General features: G+C 40.8%; 1 protein-coding gene across 1 annotated transcript in view; it reads right to left on the bottom strand.

Moving 5' to 3' along the window:
• LOC145447997 (elongator complex protein 1-like) overlaps positions 1–13,487 on the bottom strand; it is a 43,079-nt gene that overhangs the window by 24,730 nt on the left and 4,862 nt on the right. The window contains exons 8-14 of the mRNA XM_080326306.1: positions 12,914–13,153; positions 9,187–9,370; positions 8,986–9,125; positions 7,490–7,613; positions 7,344–7,436; positions 6,352–6,514; positions 4,864–4,994 (exon numbers count right to left, since the gene is read on the bottom strand). Coding sequence (XP_080182432.1) covers positions 4,864–4,994; positions 6,352–6,514; positions 7,344–7,436; positions 7,490–7,613; positions 8,986–9,125; positions 9,187–9,370; positions 12,914–13,153 — 1,075 coding nt within the window. The remainder of the gene's footprint in view (positions 1–4,863; positions 4,995–6,351; positions 6,515–7,343; positions 7,437–7,489; positions 7,614–8,985; positions 9,126–9,186; positions 9,371–12,913; positions 13,154–13,487) is intronic.

Below are 13,487 nucleotides of genomic sequence, written 5' to 3' on the forward strand. Positions count from 1 at the left end.
ATAATATAATAAGATAGTAGGTAAGTAGCTTGGAAAAGCAGATTTTGTTAAGATGCGTCTGTACAACTAAAGCAAAATGATGAGAAGCACTAGAAATGGTGCAATTTTCGGTAACATATTCATTACCTACGCCCTCCTTTATCAGGAAATCGAAAATGTCCTCTGAGGACGCCTAAATGTCCTTCTTTTCGGAAATTCATCCTCCTTTGTAGCTTTGACAGCTAGGCTAATGGTCAGGGTCAACTGAAAAACGCCACAAATGACACCAACTACGTAATGACTACAAGATTTCCAGTAAAAATTGTAAAATCGGCAGTTTTCAATTCCGGTAAACTATCTTTTATAATTTAAAAAAACTGTCCTCCTTTCCCCGATTCCATAATACGGTAACCATGCTTAACATGACCCAGGGGCTATTTCCAATGTTTGTTATGACAATGTAACTCATAAAGGTTATCAACACAAATCCTTGAAACTGCTGTCTACTATTACAAAATCCAGCTTGAGTACTCGTCAAGTACATTGCTCTTGAAGATCGCAATTTTTTGCGACACTATTAGCCACATTTCACCGGGAATCTGTTTGATAAATCTTAAACCAAGTTACGACTTGCGAGATACCTAAATTGAAATATGGAGATATCGTGAAGAAATATTAGGCCTCGATTTGGGATTGTACTAGGGGGTAGGATCGAGCTTGGAAAGGGGCAGAACGTTGTTCAATTCTGCCCCTGTCTACGCCGCTGCTCGTCATTATGACCCGTGCTGTTTTGACAGTACGTCTTTTGGGTATATTACCACTTTGATGAATGCGTCACAATTATCACACTCGCTCTTTTAAATACTTCGCCATTTTGTAGTCACTATTTTGCCTGAATTCCGGAGAAACCATAAGGCTATAACAGGTCAGCCCAACTATTTTTCTCACCATGCAATTCCGTCGTGCAGAGCGATGAGCGGGAAAGACGTGCGCACACCAATTTTATAATTGAGTCTTTCGCCTTTGATTTAACCCCAAAGTTCGAATCCATGACCTACCGATTGAGAATTAGGATGCTCTACCAGTACGCTATCTCGTACTTGATAACAAATTATCAAATCTATTTCCGAGAATGATGAGACAAATGACTGAAAATGTCACAAGAAGGCGTGATTTTCAAGGAAAATGTACTTGACACGTTCACGATGTTCTTGAGAGATTTTGCAAAAGTAGATGGTAATTTTCGGATGGGCGGATAACTTTTAGAATGAAATCGTCATAACAAACGAGCGAAATAGCCTGTGTATCACGGCACCGTACCTGAATATATTTCCAAATACTACACTATTTCTAGTGTCACTACTGATTTTGCATTAGACTAGGGCTGCCTTATTTTGGAATCGGGAAAGGTGGACTTTATGAAATAATAAAATTCAGTTTATCCAAATAGAAAACAGCTGATTTTGCAATAATTACTGGAAATCTTGTTGAGTTGACTAAATAAAAAAAGGTCATCACTCTTGCTCGACTCCTGAATTACCCACTTTGGTTCTGTGTGGTATTGACTAATGCAGTGATTCTCAACCGCGGCTCTCCGAGCCGCATGCGGCTCTCGACTGCTCTCCGTGCGGCTCTCACTAACGATGTGAAATCATTGATGCTTCTACGGAAATTCTAATTATTCATGATCATAAATAAATCGCGCCTTCAACACAACAAATGTACGTTTATGTTCACGTTTACTGACGCGAAGGTCATTCCCTGATCACAATAGAATCCTACGTAATACAAGTTGTACGGGTTGTGACGTAACATTACCGATAGTAATTTCGGTAGGCTTTAAATCCGAACCTTTACTGCTTTACTGAAGGCTCTGACCGTCTGACCTAAGCCTAATCAGGTGTCTGTAATGAGACGGGCGAAGTTTATTTCGCTCGAGACGGCGGCTCATATTAGAATACGGGTGACAAGAGACTCGGTCAATAAGACAATCAACGTTTGGGGTAACTGCAGGTACTTTATTTTCTTACTCTTTGCTTTGATCTTGATAGCGTTAGAAAATATCGGAGACTTTGGTTCAATGATAATGTCAGGTTCAGATCAACCTGCAAAGAAATCTCGCACCCTTGTGCAAGAAAATCGGGCCTTTCAAAGTGAATGGGAAGAGGCGTATTTTCAAATTGAGGAAAACGGCAAAGCGAAATGCCTTCTGTGCCCTATAATATATAATAAACGGTGTAAAATCTTTCAACGTTAAGAGGCATTATAAAACACATGCGGGAAAATACGACGTCTATCAAGGTGAATCAAGGAAACGGAAGTTAGAATGTCTGAAAGCAGAGCGTAGCAAACAAGGAAAAATGTTTTTAAAAAAAAAAGAACCCGAAGAGGTAACAATAACATCATATAAGATCAGTCATCTATTGGCCAGCAATATGAAGCCATATTCTGATGGCGAAATTACGAAGCAGGCTATTGTTTTGTTTACCGAAGACAATTGTTCTCCTGCCATTCAGCAGAAAGCTAAAAAATTGCAGCTTAGCAATGATACAGTAACGCGTCGTGTCGATTGCATATCCCAAGATCTGCATGAGCAACTTATTCACAAGTCGCAAGATTTTTCTTACTACTCGCTTGCTCTTGACAGCACTAACGACATTACCGACATAGAGCAATTAGCTGTATTCATCCGGGGAGTCATGCCAGATTTCAAGATTTGCGAGGAGTTTCTTACTTTGCGATCTATTCATGGCACAACGAAGGGAACCGACATGTTTCGTGAATTTCATGCTACTCTTCAAGAAGCGCATTTAGACCCATCGAAATTATATTCATTGGCGACAGATGGCTGCCCAGCAATGCTCGGCAAAAATCTAGGTCTTCAAGGACTCGTCAACAAATGGCGTGCTGAACAGAATCTTGACGCTGTGACTTGGCAACACTGCATTATACACCAGGAAAGTCTTGTTGCTAAATCATTAAAGATGTCCAATGTGACAGATATAGTAATATCGACCGTAAATTGGATTCGAGCAAACGCACTTAACCATCGAAAATTCAAGGCTTTTCTCACTGATATTGATGCTGACCATGGAGACTTGATCATGTTCACCGCTGTACGATGGCTAAGCCGAGCTGCATGCCTCAAAAGATTTTACGCGCTACTTCCTGAGATTAAAATATTTGTTGAAGGAAAGAAAGACATCCCTCAGTTGGGAAACGAGCACTGGGTTGCTGACTTAGCGTTCATGGTGGATATTACCTCACACCTGTCGTCACTAAATCGGAACTTACAAGGAAATAGCAAGCTCTGTCACGCCTGGTACGGGACAGTGTCTGGTTTCATTGAGAAATTGTGTCTTTGGAGAAAGCACCTAGAGGAGGGTGTTACGACACATTTTGTAACGCTTTCAAACCACCGACAGAATGGATCATTCAAAACATATGACCAGGTTATTAGTACCTTGATTGACGGGTTTAAACGTCGAATAGAGGGAATGCATCATTCCGTACCCCTGATGAATATATTTTCAAACCCAATGGCAGTAGATGCCGCCACTGCCCCTGATATTTTTCAGATGGAACTGCTGGACTTGCAGTCCGATATAGAATTGCGACTGTTGTTTCAAAGCAATGGACTCCTTGAATTTTGGGGTGCTGTTCCTGAAGAAAAATACCCCAACCTGATAGCTAACGCATCGAAGAATGCCTGCATGTTCGGTTCAACCTATGTATGTGAAGCCCTTTTCAGCAAATTAGTGAGGATCAAAAGCAAATATCGCAACCGATTGACTGATCGTCATCTGAAACAGCTCTTGTGCACAGCTTCCTCCACGATGAAACCTCGTTATGACAAACTTGTGAAAAATCAAATTCAATTTCAAGTTTCGCACTAAGTTGCAAAATAGATAGTGATCACCACAGATTTAGCGTCACGCCTTGTTCATCCAAACTCAATTCACATGCTCTCGGAACTCAGAAAGATTGTGGATTAAGTCTCAATAAACATGTTGTGACGCTAAATCTGTGGTGATCACTATCTATTTACTATCTGGAAGAATGTAAATTGTAAATCATCCGCAATCGGCTTCAACGGTGAAGGGTATACCTCGGTATACCATCGGTGAAGGGACGTGGCTGGGTAACGTCGTTTCGGAAGTTGTCCGTATGGGGAGTGCCCGCTGTCACAGTGTCGTCTGGGGAAATTGTCGTATTTGTTTTGGCCGTCGCTGTTTGAGCCAATCGCGGTTTTGGCCGTCGCTGTTATGGCCGTCGCTGTTGTGGCCAGTCGGTGTTTTGGCCGTCGCTATTAAGGCCGTCGCTATTTTAGCCGTACACCATTTCGTTGATACCATTTTTGATGATATTTTTCTATTCTCAATAAATTACGTTATTCGTGCCATCATGCGGCTCCCGACAGAGTTGAGGTTCATAAAATGGCTCCCACAGTGAAAAAGCTTGAGAACCACTGGACTAATGTAAGTAACTAGAGGTCAATTTTCAGATTTGGGTCCGTCTATCTTTTAGGCCAAACTTTTATGTCTTTCATGGTCTTTTTGAGCATTTTAGGCTAAGATGAAGGAAAATTGTCAAAAAGGAGGACATCTGGGCGAAGGGAGGACATTTATTTAAAGAGGAGGATGTATGGTAACCCTAATGTCGACAGAATCTACTCCACGAAACTACTTACCCGAGAACTTTACAGACCTTCATTTTTTACCTCCACTCAAAGTAGTTTTGACATCAAATTATTACTTCTATGTGTGCTTGTAGTTGTACTTCTACTAGAGTAACACATTGACTGCCATGACCACCTCTGGTAGGAATACTGCGTAACTGTTCATTACCTTTGGTCAAAAGGACAGTGGTGCGGCAAGAACTTACGCTGGGGTGCTGTAATATCTCAAGACGTCCTGGAGATTAACGTTCCTGCTGATGCATCGCAGCTGGTGCGAGTGAGTCGTCAGAAAGAGGAAATCACTGTGCACACAAAATGACGAACAGTCCGAGGCAATCTGCGAAATAATGTTGAAATACAGTGATGACAACATTACAAAACCATATTTTAAGGAAAATGTCCATTGTCCACGTATAGGCAGTAGTGTAGAGTATAGCGTTGGAATAGGAGAGAATTTGTCCTGGATTTCAAACCTATGGGCTTGAGTCTATCCGTAATTCGACTTGAGCCGGTGTCTATTCGGAAAGAAAACGCATTGGATAAGGGGCGCATTACTTTTGACACAGGTCTACACTGAAAAATACTTGCAACAGCCAAACGTACAGTGTTTAAGAAGACGAGGATCTTCACGTTGAAACAGACCAACCACAATTTGAATTTCTCCTTGTGTTTAGTGAAATACAATAGTGATCACGGACAGAGGGTAGACTGCAGTATTCGATTTAGCAACGGTTATTGTAATCTGATGGATTGGCTCGTTAAAAAGAAAAATATATTTTTCAAACCTACTACCAATTTAGATCTGGCTATGAAAGAGTTGTTCAACAGTTCAACCTGCTAGCTTTGGAAACTCTAGAAATCAGGTCCAATTGTCCATGATCAAGGTGACGCATGAATGCATCCCTTGGCAACAGTCATTTTGCGTTAGTCGCGGACATGCATCTTGCAATTTGGAGTGATGCCAGATTCGACTTATTGCTAGAAGTAGACTATGCGACACCTTGATGAAATCCACCCTTTGCAACTACTTACGTCAGCACATTTGAGATATTCCAGCAGGGTTGATTTTCTGATGACTAGACTTGACTCGAGTCAATCTGTGTACTGACTTGACTTGGACTCGAGCCATTGCGCGTGACTCGAACCAAGTCATATGACTCGAGACTCAGACGACCAAGACCGACATTTCATTGTAATTTCACGAACAGTAAAGTAACCACCCTATTGGGATTTCGTCTATTGGTACTGGTAGGCCTACATGAAAATGCGACCAGAAACTATGAAAAATGAGAAAAATTAGTATATTATAAATGCAAACCATTCCTTATCACAAAAGAGAGTTATGAAAGTGGGTTTAGCAAGACTTTAACTAAAAACTGAGCAGTCAACACAATGACTTGGACTCGCACTCGAGTCATAATACCATGACTCGGACTCGAACCTCTGTTCGATGACTTGGACTCGGACTTGACTCGGTGGTGAATTGAAAATGACTCGACTTGACTCGAGTCAAAACTATAAAAGTGAGATTGACTTGTGACTCGGAGCTTTGTGACTTGGTTACAGCCCTGCATTCCAGTTTCTATTTCTACGTGAAGTAATTATATGTCTTGGAAATCGCGACTTTGCGTTACTTCTACTTTTATTAGGGTGGAAATAGGGACTATTGTGTGATCATAGTGACGGCACCGTACCTCTGTGTCGTTGATGTACATTCTCGAATGTTCAGACAGCCCGACAATGCAGCCCACTCCCTTGAAAGTACAATACGCGACTTGCAAGCATTGACGCGGAAGGCTGACTTCAACGCCGTTCGGTAGCACGTAATCCGTAATCGAGAGATCTGACACTTGGCACCTGACACAGAGAACAGCGTTAATAATAAACAAACCGCCTCCTGGGTTAGGCATCTTTTTTCACCACTGGTTTAACAAGCCTTTGCTGCCAGCTTCATGTGTTCGCAAGGATCAGGCTAGGTTTAAAAAGAATGGCCACGATTCCACTACTTAAAATTCGAATAAAGTAATAATTGTATTGATTCTCATTCTAGTCGAGTAGTAACATACCACTTTTTCTCGGGCACCAAATTAGGCCTATACACCTCTTTCAGCCAAGAGTTATATAATATTAACAAAAATCATAGCTTCGATACTTTTTTCCTAGCGTGGAAGCCTTGAAAATTTGATGGTCGTATCATATGGAAATGACATTTCTGTTAAATCGTGACCAACCCACACAGTAGCCTATGCATGGTCGAAAAATTCAAAATTATTTGTAATGTGGTGTAGCACTGGCATTATTTTATTATTTTCTATGTGGTCGCGTAAAAGATGCATAGGATTATATGAACTTTTTACTCATATAAAATTTCATTTGTCAACTTAATGGCGTTCTGCTTCTTACCGTGCGTTTGTGTATCGTTGAACTTGTTATTTGTTATTGTACACCAGCAATTAATTTGATGTGTTAGGAGGACAGCGGGTGGTTTCAAAGGTCACTTTTCATTTTCAAGACCGCCAGCCGTGAGTAGAAACATGATTTTGAATGAGCAATGAAATACATATGAATCTGAATTGAAATGGAAATCACCTTTTTGACAAGGCAGCTCGAGCTTTATGGAAATTGACAAAAACACTTGACATCACAGTCAGAGATATGTCTCCAATACATCTACTGCACAACTTACTTCAGTAAATGGCCGTCTTGACGTTGCAACACAACGCAATCGTCGGAAATAACCGTGACCGTAAGAATGACGCCGTCCACAGTGCATGATTTCCTAAAGCAAGAACGATGAATTGAAATTGTGAAAGAGCCAATGTGTCTTCATACTTGGCCGTCAAGGTGGACTTTGCATAATCAATCTCGAAGACGACAGCATGATCAGTGGCTGGCAAAACTCCCGGTGAAATAGCAAACACGGTGTGCATATTCAACCAGACCCAATGGTGCAGAGCTGAAATGACATCAACGAGCTGTACATCCAAAATAAATGTGGCAACAGCAATTGAACAGCAGAGCATGAGGCACAAGTTTCTAAAGCACAACAAAATTACCATTCCTGATTCGGTATTAAATTGCTAAGAACGCTCGATGAAGCTACATATTGACAACATAGTGAATAATGGAAGAGGGATTATCGTGATTATGAACAGGCTGAATTTGTTCTAATTTGGGCCTGGCAGAATTGAGTAGGCCAACCCGAAAGGTCCGATCACCATTGGTCTCAGAGTTGCAGTCAGTTATTGCCCTTAACCGGTTGGCACCAGCTGTTTTTTCCGAAAAATTTTGCTTCACTTTTCAAAACTGTAAAACACGACCTTAATGGGATGTGAAACCAATAAGTAATATTTCGTTCGATTCAGAATCTCAACGCCTAACCAACTACGCCACGAAGCTAGACGAGAGCGGGGCAACCGTGCGTGTAATCAAGAAAACGAGTCTGAATTCTCAGACTGATTGTTTACAGTGAAACGCTCTACAATGTTCTGACAGTATCGATCGGTTTGGTTGAGCAAAAGCGGTCACTCATGGCTTGTTTGAAAGACGAGATCTCTGTTGTTGTGAATAGCACGTAAGTATTCGCAGTAGGCATACGTTGTGGATTCCATACGAGACTAACAAAAGGTTGTCTATTTTTACAACAAGGTAATCTCGTCTTCCTGATTATATACACGCTCGCTTGCCTTGCTCTTGTCTAGCTTCATAGCGTAGTTGGTTAGGCGTTGAAGTTCTGAATCCAACGAGTTATTGGTTTCGCATCCCATTAAGGTTGTGTTTTACAGTTTAGAAAAGTGGAGCAAAATTTTAAGGAAAAACCAGTCAGTGCCAGCCGGTTAAAATGCGACCACCCACAAAAAGAACCAAACGCTTCAAATCACAGATCGGAAATCAAGCCCAAGAGACAGCGATCGACATCGTAACTGAACATACTGTTAGAAATTGCAACTATTTGCAGTGTCATTAGTAATTTTGTATTTGTAGCAAAGATGCATCTTGAAATTGTCAAAGTAGTCACCTTCACTTACTGTTAAAAGCATGCGACCCCTCAAGCAAATATACTTTTCAAAATTACTTATTTGAGTAGGCCTACTTTTGAAACACTTAATTCTACTTGCACCTAACGTAGTTTCCGCATGGTTTGGGAATCGCTGCCTCAAATTCGAATTGAGTAGAAATTTATGGCGTTAATACCACTTCCGGTGGAATACCAATAGCGAGTGACTCAGGAACTCGGTTTCACCCAGATTTACAGATAACTTTATGAAGTTGCCCGACAAACAGTGTCAAACGCAACTCAGCGGTGATCATGATCATGTTAAGCTGACCTTGAATATCGATTGAATCTGCGACATCGACTGTAATTCCGAGAACGCACACCGGATGGTGAGGCTTGACACGAGCACTGAACCCGATTCCGCCAGCCCCATCTAGCTTCACAGTTAACTTCAGTTCTTCCGGCACAGTGCTAAAATACAAACAATTTAAGTGAACGTAAAATGAAGTATAGGCCGACATAATAAAAATACATTTTAGGATCGCTCGTAGAAAATATTGCAACATCCCCGGTCTTTAATACCACGGCTATATCGTCAGATGAAGAACTCAAAGAGGAAAACATGATTGCGTTGGCTTGACTTGGCAGTTCCAACTTGAACGCGCACATCGGAGGTGGCACAGTCATGATCTTGAATGGTGTCATTAGGACGCTTTCTGAAAAGTTTGCAAGCAATCGCAGTTTGAAAGAAGCCTTGGCTGTGGCAATCTATATATTCAAGCGCAGATTACAAAACAAATTTTCAGGTACCATGGTGACTGGTGGAATATCTCAAATTTTCATGCTTGCGGCCCTTAATTTTTTCCTAAAATATTCCTTGACCCCTCAAGAATAACATGATAAACGTGGCACGATAGAAATATTCCGCAAGCTTGTCAGCATGAGAATCATGTTTGCTCTGAAGAAGACGTTTGCCAAGTATGACCGATTTTAAACTGATTGGTATAGCCCTGAAAAATGAGAACCTCCTGTCTGGCATAATTGAAACTTGCATTTGGGTATATTATACTGCAAATCCAATTATTATTTGTCAATATACAAGTGCAGCCATATCGTAAAACCAGAGGTGGTCAGTAACGAAGTACTTCTACTTTTCCAAAGTACTCAAGTAGTTTTCCGCTAAGCAAAAAAAGAGAGGTTACCTCATCGAAACAAGAGAACCACGGTGTACTTTAGTGGTGTTTTCAGTTGTGTTTGTTAATAAAGTTGCCCACCCAGGTGAAGAAGTAATGGTAATTAGGGTGGGCAGGACAGACAGAGGACAGGTGAGTACACAAAGGTCTCCTAATTTAAAAAAACGACGGGGTCGGGACGTTAACTTCTTGTGCCCCCATTTCCGGTAACCCTAACCCTATTGTCAATTGCCTGCCCCCCCCACCCCGTTTATTTAAATTAGGAGACCTAAATATAAGTACCTGTCCTCTGTCTGCCCTACCCACCCTGGTCATAACTAGTCGGTGAGTTGGGTGGGCACTGGCAATAGTATAAATATAAGGTGAAGGAGTGGAGAGTGACAGTCATGAATTCGTACGGCGAACTGGGTGGACTGATGGAAGACTGGAAGCATACGGAGCAGCTAGAGTGGACATATCCGATAGAGGAGATATTGCATGTGATACTGCAGGTGGTGATTGTGAATGTGATACTGTTGACGCCGGTGCATTACAAAGTAACCTTGTCAATATACTTTCGGTGGAGTGGCCAAAATGGAGATCAACGAATCATTGGAGTTGCTTATCAGTATGCCCGCAGACATGGTCGAACTGGAATGGAACGGACACCATGACAGTATCAATACCGAGAAGCAAGGAAATTGAAGTTGAATTTAGGAATTTCAAGGCGGACAATGAGCATACAAAATAGTTTTTGTTTATTAATGGTATTACTTGACTTGTGTTACGTCACAGAGAGTATAAATTTGAGAGAAATGAAAACGAGAGTTGCCCACCGTAGGAGAGAAAGGTTTATGAGCATGGTGGGCAGGTCAAGTCCAGACTTGTCTGGAGAGTGATGTGCGAAAAATGAGTGCAAAGGGAGCATAAAAAAATAGAAAAGAGAGCGTACTTCTTACTACTTCATCGAAACAAGAGAACCATGGTGTACTTTAGTTGTGTTTGTTAATTAAGTTGCTCACCCAAGTAGAGAAGTAATTGTAAATAGGGTGGACAGGGCAGACAGAGGACAGGTGATTACACTCAAGTCTCCTAATAAAACAAAAAAACAGGATGGGGGCGTTAACTTTTTGTGCCGACATTGCCTGGTAACCCTAACCCTGACCCTAACCTTATTGTCAATTACCTGCACCACCCCGCTTTTTTTTTTTTGGAGACCTAAGCGTACTCACCTGTCCTCTGTATGCCCTTCCTACCATGGTCATAATTAGTCGGTGAGTTGGGTGGGCACGGGCTATAGTATAAATATAAGGTGAAGGAGTATAGAGTGACAGAATGCACGACAAACTGGGTGGACTGGTGAAAGACTGGAAGGATACGGAGCAGCTAGAGTAGACATATCTGATACAGGAGATATTGCCTGTGGTACTGCCGGTGGTGATTGTGATACTGTCGACGCTGGTGCATTACAAAGTAACAAGTTTGGAGATAAGATGAAGAAAAAGAAACATAACGGACGTAACTGGAATATATCACAGTAAATATGGCCCATCATAACGTTTGAGACTACTGTTTCACAATCTAGCAATTACCTATCATATCATAATCTAGCAGCCCGTGACATGTTCTAATCTGGAAAAGTGGAGTGTGTTAGACCTGTTTTAGCAGGCCATCGTTGAAACTTTCTGGACAAAAGACATGAATTATATTTTTAGCTTTTTAGAAGTAGGTATTAGTATTTCTCTTTCAATTCCTAGTATCATACTTTGAGTTCTAATTAGTTTCAGTTCTATTGTCTGGAGAACATGAATGTTGAAGTATAAAGCAAGTGTAGTAATGACTCTATTTTCGGAAATAAAGCAATACTATATGTTATTTCTACGATCTGCCATATTTTTTATCAACGTATACTAATCGCGCAAAGCGTTAATACCGTGTTTGATACAACTCCTCTGTATTTCTCTTGGACTACACCACTGGTCTTATAATATGGGGGAGGGCACCATGCATATTCATATCAATACTATCATTTGCATCCCACGATGCGTACGAATGCTTATTCTGTCGAAAATTGATACCTCCTGGGATGCATCATTATGAATAGAGCTCTCTACACATTCTGATAGCTCTATTTACAGCTTTCGACCGTACATGCGAGCGAATTACAGCCGTTTTCCCAACTACTTACTTACTTGAGTAGATTTAAAGTCAGTCAATTTTACTTCCAGTTCAAGTAGTTTTAGGTTGCTTTTAAAACTATTACTTCTACTCGTACTTGAGTAGATTTTTGCGTCGCTACTTCTACTTCTACTTGAGTAGCTTCCTTGGCTACTTTGATCACCTCTGCGTAAGACATATTTGCTCAAGTTCTCTTTTTAATATCACTACCATGATATATCTCCATGCACTCGAACTAATCTGAGTTGATGTGAAATTTGACTCTACTACTGTTTTACCACTCTATGCAATAGGCTTAGTACAGTTATCGCGCACTTTTGTTAATTTTTGAATAGCACGATATTCTTTAGACGTTGTATATTCCCATATTGTGATAGCTTATGAGATATTCTAGAGGCCCAGTAAGGCACTGTTGAGAAATTAATTGAAAATTCAACACCAACTGCCGCGAACCAGCTTATATTAATATATTCAAAGTTAATATTATGACTTTTATATAGTTGAACTGCAGCAATCATTTTTGAAAAAAATGAAGTCCATTGTCTACATGTAATTATAATTACAACGCTAGGATGATCCACTGGTCCACTGTTCAGCGTGTATGTAAGTCGCCAAACTGCACGTTCAATACAGCTTTAGAAATTGCAATTACCCTTCTATAATTAGTTGCATGAAAGCATGGAATTTGTACCATTCCATCCGCGGTATACTCATAAGAGGGCCCTTTCAGTAAAATAAAACACATATCTTGGTCAGCTTGATTGGGAAATCATGTCATGTTCGAACTAGTTCGGGGACTGGAACTTGTGTCACATTGAAACCGTATCGTGATGTTACAAGACAATTGCAAACTATTAATAATCACTGTATCCTTTTGCACTGAGAAATAATAAGAGAGAAGAATCATACTTCCGTCAATAACAGCCACGTTGGACATGCCGCCGTCGTTACACTGCTGCAGCAAGGGCGCATTCGAGTGGCACACACTTTTTGCGAATGTGTATTGTTTGTAGCGGCCGCCTTTACAGATCACATGCAGTTTATGAGAACTTTCGCCGTCCCACTGCACGCACACTGGCGTTTCTTCAGAAGTATACGGCAGGCTCTGTTTCAAATACCAGTGATAGTTTGAAACCGTCCACAGGAGCACTGAAAATTATACGTAAAAATTCATTTCGGAATGATCTGCAGAACTTTCATTAACAAATACTGTTACATTTGTATCAATTAGATATGATTACAATAATGGAGATTTGAAAGCAGTTTCGAAATTCAGGTTCATTATTTGCCGACATAAGACCAATTTACCGGTATTACATGATACTTCCGAGATGGGCACTGGGCATGTAGGCATCAATAAAAAGATGCCACAGTTTGGCTTCTAAAACTGTCGAATTAGAAGTGTTAATAGTCTAAAAATGTGATTGGAAGTAGACAAAACCCACCGGAGTACTTTGGAAAAGTTGAAGTACCTTGTTACTGA

This window comes from Botryllus schlosseri, chromosome 10, assembly GCF_051294905.1.
Source record: "Botryllus schlosseri isolate E-star chromosome 10, Bs_hap1, whole genome shotgun sequence".
NCBI classification, from domain to species: domain Eukaryota; kingdom Metazoa; phylum Chordata; class Ascidiacea; order Stolidobranchia; family Styelidae; genus Botryllus; species Botryllus schlosseri.